Source organism: Macadamia integrifolia, chromosome 6 (genome assembly GCF_013358625.1).
Source record: "Macadamia integrifolia cultivar HAES 741 chromosome 6, SCU_Mint_v3, whole genome shotgun sequence".
Lineage (NCBI taxonomy): Eukaryota > Viridiplantae > Streptophyta > Magnoliopsida > Proteales > Proteaceae > Macadamia > Macadamia integrifolia.
In genome coordinates, this window is record NC_056562.1 from 21494594 (window position 1) to 21500255 (window position 5662).

General features: G+C 37.3%; 1 protein-coding gene across 1 annotated transcript in view; it reads left to right on the plus strand.

The window, feature by feature from the left end:
- LOC122081948 (26S proteasome non-ATPase regulatory subunit 2 homolog A-like) overlaps positions 1-5662 on the plus strand; it is a 19611-nt gene that overhangs the window by 5860 nt on the left and 8089 nt on the right. Inside the window, 5 exon segments of the mRNA XM_042649379.1 lie at positions 3697-3739; positions 3968-4033; positions 4492-4530; positions 4615-4697; positions 5470-5584. Coding sequence (XP_042505313.1) covers positions 3697-3739; positions 3968-4033; positions 4492-4530; positions 4615-4697; positions 5470-5584 — 346 coding nt within the window.

A 5662-nucleotide genomic window follows, 5' to 3' on the forward strand; every position in this document is an offset into this window, starting at 1 on the left:
CCCCCCCCCCCCAAAAAAAAGAAGTTTTTTCTCTTGAAATTGGAGACAAATCTCTAATCTGTTACTGAATTATATTGATGGTTCTCAATATAGATTCCTTTATTTTATTGCATTTCTTCATTCTAGTGAATATATCTTATGATGTTACAAACTGTTAATCTGATCATGATTAATGTGTAATGCTTTTCACCTGGTTCTGATATCATGACTAAAAATTCAATAGTAGGAGGATGTTGACTATGTTGACCGCCTATTCCTCTATTGCTACTCTGCTAAACAATTTGAGTTCCATATCTTGACCCTGTTTCGAAGGACTTGGGGTTTTCCTTGAAGATGTGAAGAAGCCATCTTGGTTTGGTATGTTGCACCATTTGGCAAGAAAAGAAATTTCTAGGGAGAACTGATTAATTATGCTACCTGTTGTGCATTTTGGAAGAGAGAAACTCCAGGATGCTCTCTGATTTAGTTAGAAGGGGTACTTGACAAATTGAATTTAGATTTTTATTTATTTATTTATTTTTTGGCTGGAAAATTTAGGTTTTTAATTGGGAAGCAGTGATAACGTAATGCCACCTTCGGTTCCAAACCATGCTTTGGTGTTGCTATGGGCTCACACAAGTGATGAAAATTCAAACATAAGGAAGTGGTGACAATTATGTAGTAATTTGAACAGCCTAGGACTGTTATGGAAAAGGAAAGACAGAAAATGGACCAAACAGTGACTTACTTTAAAGAAGAGGGCTTTTCTGAAATTTTAATAAGAATGGAAATGGAATAAAAGAAGCTTAGAAACTTAGGGGCTTTAGAGTGATTTTAGTAAAAGCTGTCCTTAAGTCTAAATAGAAAATGAGTCATCGTCAACCTTCCGCCCGAAACAAAGCCAGCTCCCTGGATTGCTGTTGAGAGAAATCATTTGATTCAACACTTTTCAAGGTGATATTTCAGGGTGAAGTTCCTATCCTACTGTTCTCTGAACTCTAACTAGCAATCTGAAATGGTTTTAGATTTAGTTCTCAATTTGGACAAATTATTATGGAACCATACTGTGGGCGTCATGTCATCCTAAAGATAGGGAAGCAATCGCCCCAATATCGGTCCAAACTGTGAAGGTTTAACCAAGTTCTAAGATTTTCCCCTCAACCCAATGGTACCATCAACAACAGGAAGGAATAAAGAAAATAAAAGAATGAGGAATAATAATAAAGGATGAAGGAAGAATAGGAATAGAAAGAACTTAGTAAACTTGCACACAAAAGATTTGACAGAGTCAAGCAACGGAAGAGGTAGAGAGTAGGAAGATAAGCAGCCAACTCACATGCTTGCACTGCAGCACACAAACACAAACACAAACTCAACAACTATGCATTCATTTTATTCTCTTCACTGATCAATGTGTACTATCATATATAAAGAAGATAAAACAGACTCTGAATCATAGCCTATAGAAGCATTGGAACTCAACTCAAAACTGGGAATCTATTAAAACAAATTTTCCTATGCATTTAGCTCCAATAATGTGAAATAAAAGGAAGTAAAATTCAAAGTACATAACCTCAAATTAACGCCTAAAAATGGTATGGACCGAAACCAGATTTGGACCTGGTTCATCGCAGTCTGGGCTTCTGAATGGATTTGTGCCTGTCCAAGAAAGCGCTCATCATTACCAGCCAACTTAAGTTATAGGATAGGCAGATCTTGAAGGATTATATGCTCATGCTATAATAGAGGGGGATTTACTAAATTGTAGGATGGATGAGTAAAAAAAGATGAGCCATGGCATCGTGTTCATGGTGTCAGACCTATCTATCATATCATCTCCTAGATGAAATGTTTGTTCCAATGGAGTTCTAGATGCACAGATGAGGTGGCTGAATATTTGGTGAAGCAACGGTGTTCGTCCTAGGAAGTGTTTGGGATTACTATTCCCTTGGAGTTAAGTTTTTAACTTTCCTGGGGATGCTGTGCCTTTTCTGTTATGGGTAGCTCTTTGGGCTTACTACCATCTTGGGGAATTTACTGCCACAGTTTTTGGTGGAGGGCCGGTAGGGGCTTTTCTTTTATTTATTTTTGGCTCTTTCTTGATCAATGGAAGGTATAAAGAAGACCTGTTTGTTTGGCTGAGTCGTAGTTATGTTGTCCGACTTTGGTTGGATCTTAATCAAGTATGATTCAGATTTCAATATTTAACTTTGAAGTGAAAATCTAACTCATGCAATGAGCTATCCAGAGTCAGCTGATAATATTTTTCTGCTGAATCTGTCTTATTGGTAGTTGTTTGGCCTTTTTTTGCCAGATAATTGTACCTGGTTTTTATTGTGCGGATAATCCTTAATCGTCGCACAAGGTTTAGGTTTTTGCCTATATGGAGCCTTGCTTATGTAAAACCAGTATGTTGACTGAATGGTTGCCAAACTGAATAAATTCAGTTGGATATCCAAACATGGTCCCCCACATTCTGTGTTGTCTTATGTATGGGTAACATGTCCTATAGAGATAGCTTTACTGATCAAACGAACAGTTTACAGAAACAACAACAAACTCAGCCTTATCTCTACTAAATGGGGTTGGCATGTATCTGAGCAAAGAAAAAATATTAAAAATAATAATAAAAAAAAAACCGCAACAACACAACTACTCAACAATATCCCACCTAGATGGGGGCGGCTACATGGATCCTAGCCCTCCAAACTGTTCTATTCGAGGTCGTTCTGGCGTAAAGACCTAAACTATGCATGTCTTTCCTCACTACTTCACCTAGGGTCATTTTAGATCTGCCCTGAGTTCTTTTAGTTCCTTCAATTTGAATCAGATCACTCCTTCATACTGGGGCATATCAGGGCCTCCGTTGAACATGACCAGGCTACCTTAGAAGACTTTCTCAGAGTTTATCATGTATTGGGGCAACTCCCAAATCAGCTATAATATGGTCATTCCTTACTTTATCCTTCCTAGTTTTGCCGCACATCCATTTCAACATCCTCATCTCTGCTACTATCTATATGATGCTTCTTAACTGCCCAACATTCCACCCTATATCATAGCTGATCGTACAACAACAGTCCTATAGAATTCTCTCTTAAGCTTTAAAGCAATACGCGTCAAGTGAACAGCTTATGGCTTCCTCTTTGTTAACTATATTTTTTTTGGGGGGGGGGTTGCTGGCTTAGTTTACCCAGTTGCAAGTTAGAATGAGGATGTATATGGCACCAATTGGGTAAGCTTGGTGCCAAGCCTTTGACTTACCTTGGTTGCTGAAGTAATTTGCTTAGATTCAGCCAAGCTTCTTACATTGGCGATCCCATGTAATAATCCTTAGACCTATTAGGTGACTGAACAATGTTTCAACCAAGTCACGCTACTCAGCTTGGATATACTCCGGTGAGGTTGGTTTCTGCTTGTACACATTTGGTTGCTTTCAATTAGTATCTGGTTATAATTCACATAAAACAATTCTACATTAGAAAGACTCAGCTGCTGACATGCATTGCATTAATTTATTGTGTTGCCTCCTTCTTCTTCTTCTTCTCGCTCTCTCTCGCTTTCCCGTCCTCCTCTATTGATTGCATTGGCTGATTCGTTCTTTGATTCTATCATCTCCACGTAGTGATGTAATAGAATATTAAATATTGTATCCCCACTGTTGATTATAAGTTATAACTATCATGACTTCACTGTTGATTATTTATTGGTGGCCAGGAATCTTGCTGGAGAAATTGCACAGGAGTTTGCAAAGAGACAGGTTAGATGATTGATGTTTTAAAGTATCAAAACTTGTTTTCTTTAATTGTAAAGATGAAAAGAGGCTTAGAAAAACAGAAGGAAAAGTTGAGACACTTTTTTTGGTGCAAGGCAAAGCTACAAGCATGACATTTTTTGTGTTACATTTTTAATCTCTGCTAATTAATTTCTTCCTTAGTGGGATTTTTGTCTAATCTTTGTATATTTTCTTCATCCTGCACCACTGCAGATGGAAGAGGCACCTGTAGATGATCTGATGGAGCTTGTGACTCAAATTGTTGTTTTCCATTTGAAGGTACAGTTGATAAGAGTGTTTCTGAGCAATTCACATTTGGGTACCTTATGTGATATTTCATGGTTTGTATTTCCCTGAATTGTTTAGCTGACCTCATTAAGTTGGGATAAGGCTGAGTTGAGTAGTTATTTCGTTGATATTGTTATGGCTCCTGGTTTATTGGGAAATCTGTTAGTAAATGAGTAATTGTTTTGTTTCATTTCTCATTTCTCATGTCTCATCTCTCATCCTCATCTCTCATCTCTCATATCTTCATTTCTTCATTTCCCCCATGTTGTTTGGACCTCAGTTTTCCCTACATTGTTTTGCATGGATCCATGTTGCAACCCCGTTAAGTTGGGATAAGGCTGAGTTTTTTGTTGTTGTTGTTGTTGTTGTTTTGTTCATGAGCCACTGTGTGTTGAATTGGAATGCCTTGTGTGTAACGTTCTTTCTCATTTTTTGTCTTTGTGTTGCAGCACAATGCTGAACCTGAAGCTGTCGATCTGCTGATGGAGGTATTCCTGGGATCTTTTTGCTTGTAATCTCATTTTGTTGGCTGGTTGGAAATTGTCATTGTAAATTTTCTAATTTGTCTCCAGGTTGAAGACCTTGATACTTTAGTTGAACATGTTGATGCTACAAACTATAAAAGGACATGCTTGTACCTTACAAGTTCTGCTAGGTAAGTGCCAAAAACTTTTGATGAACTTGAAAATTCTAGCATCAAAAGCATTCCCACCCCCCAATCCCCAATTTTATTTTTTCTTTTCTCCCATGTGATTATGGAATCTAACAAGTAGATGTATGTAGTCTCTTACTTGAGGGAAACAAAAGATAGTAATAATGTAAGGGTGTCAACCAAACCGAAAGTGAACTGACCCATTTTCACAGGAACCACAAAACTGTTTTGTAAATGGTTCGATTTTTATTTAGAAAACGAGACTGTCTAGTTAAAAGGTTTGGTTTTGGTTTAAAATATGAAACCGATTGAATTTTGATTTATATATTAAATAAATGACACCCTCCCGAATTTTTGACGTCCACATGACCCCATCCCCACACTGATGAAATTGTTTATGCTTTTCTAACAGCAACCATTCAAACTTCAAAACGATGGAGTAGGTTTATATTAAATAATTGCTTATGCCTTTTCCTATGAGAGTATGTTTTTGGGTGTGGCATTTTCGATGAACCTGTTTAGGAACCACATAACTGTTTAATAAACTGTTCGGTTTTGGTTTCTACCTTTGACACCGTGAACTGAACCAAACCATACCATTTAACCAAAACCGCACCGTTAACACCCTTAAATAATGTGTCCCAGATCAAGTCCTTTTAATTTTAATGATCTGGGAACAGGATATCTGAAGTAACAATCAACTTCGTTGTTCTTTTCCTTGTTCTTTCTTTATGATTGCAATGAATTGATAGTTCTACACTGAAAAATTTTGCAGCTATCTTCCGGGACCGGATGATATGTTAGTGCTCGACATAGCTTATATGATTTATTTCAAGTTTGAAGAGTACCCAAGTGCACTTCGTATTGCTCTCTTCCTTGATAACATGCAGGTTTGTAATTGTTTGAATATCTTTCCCCAACTTCTTATGTCCTCTTATGCACATAGTGGACTTTGTGCTAGCATTTTT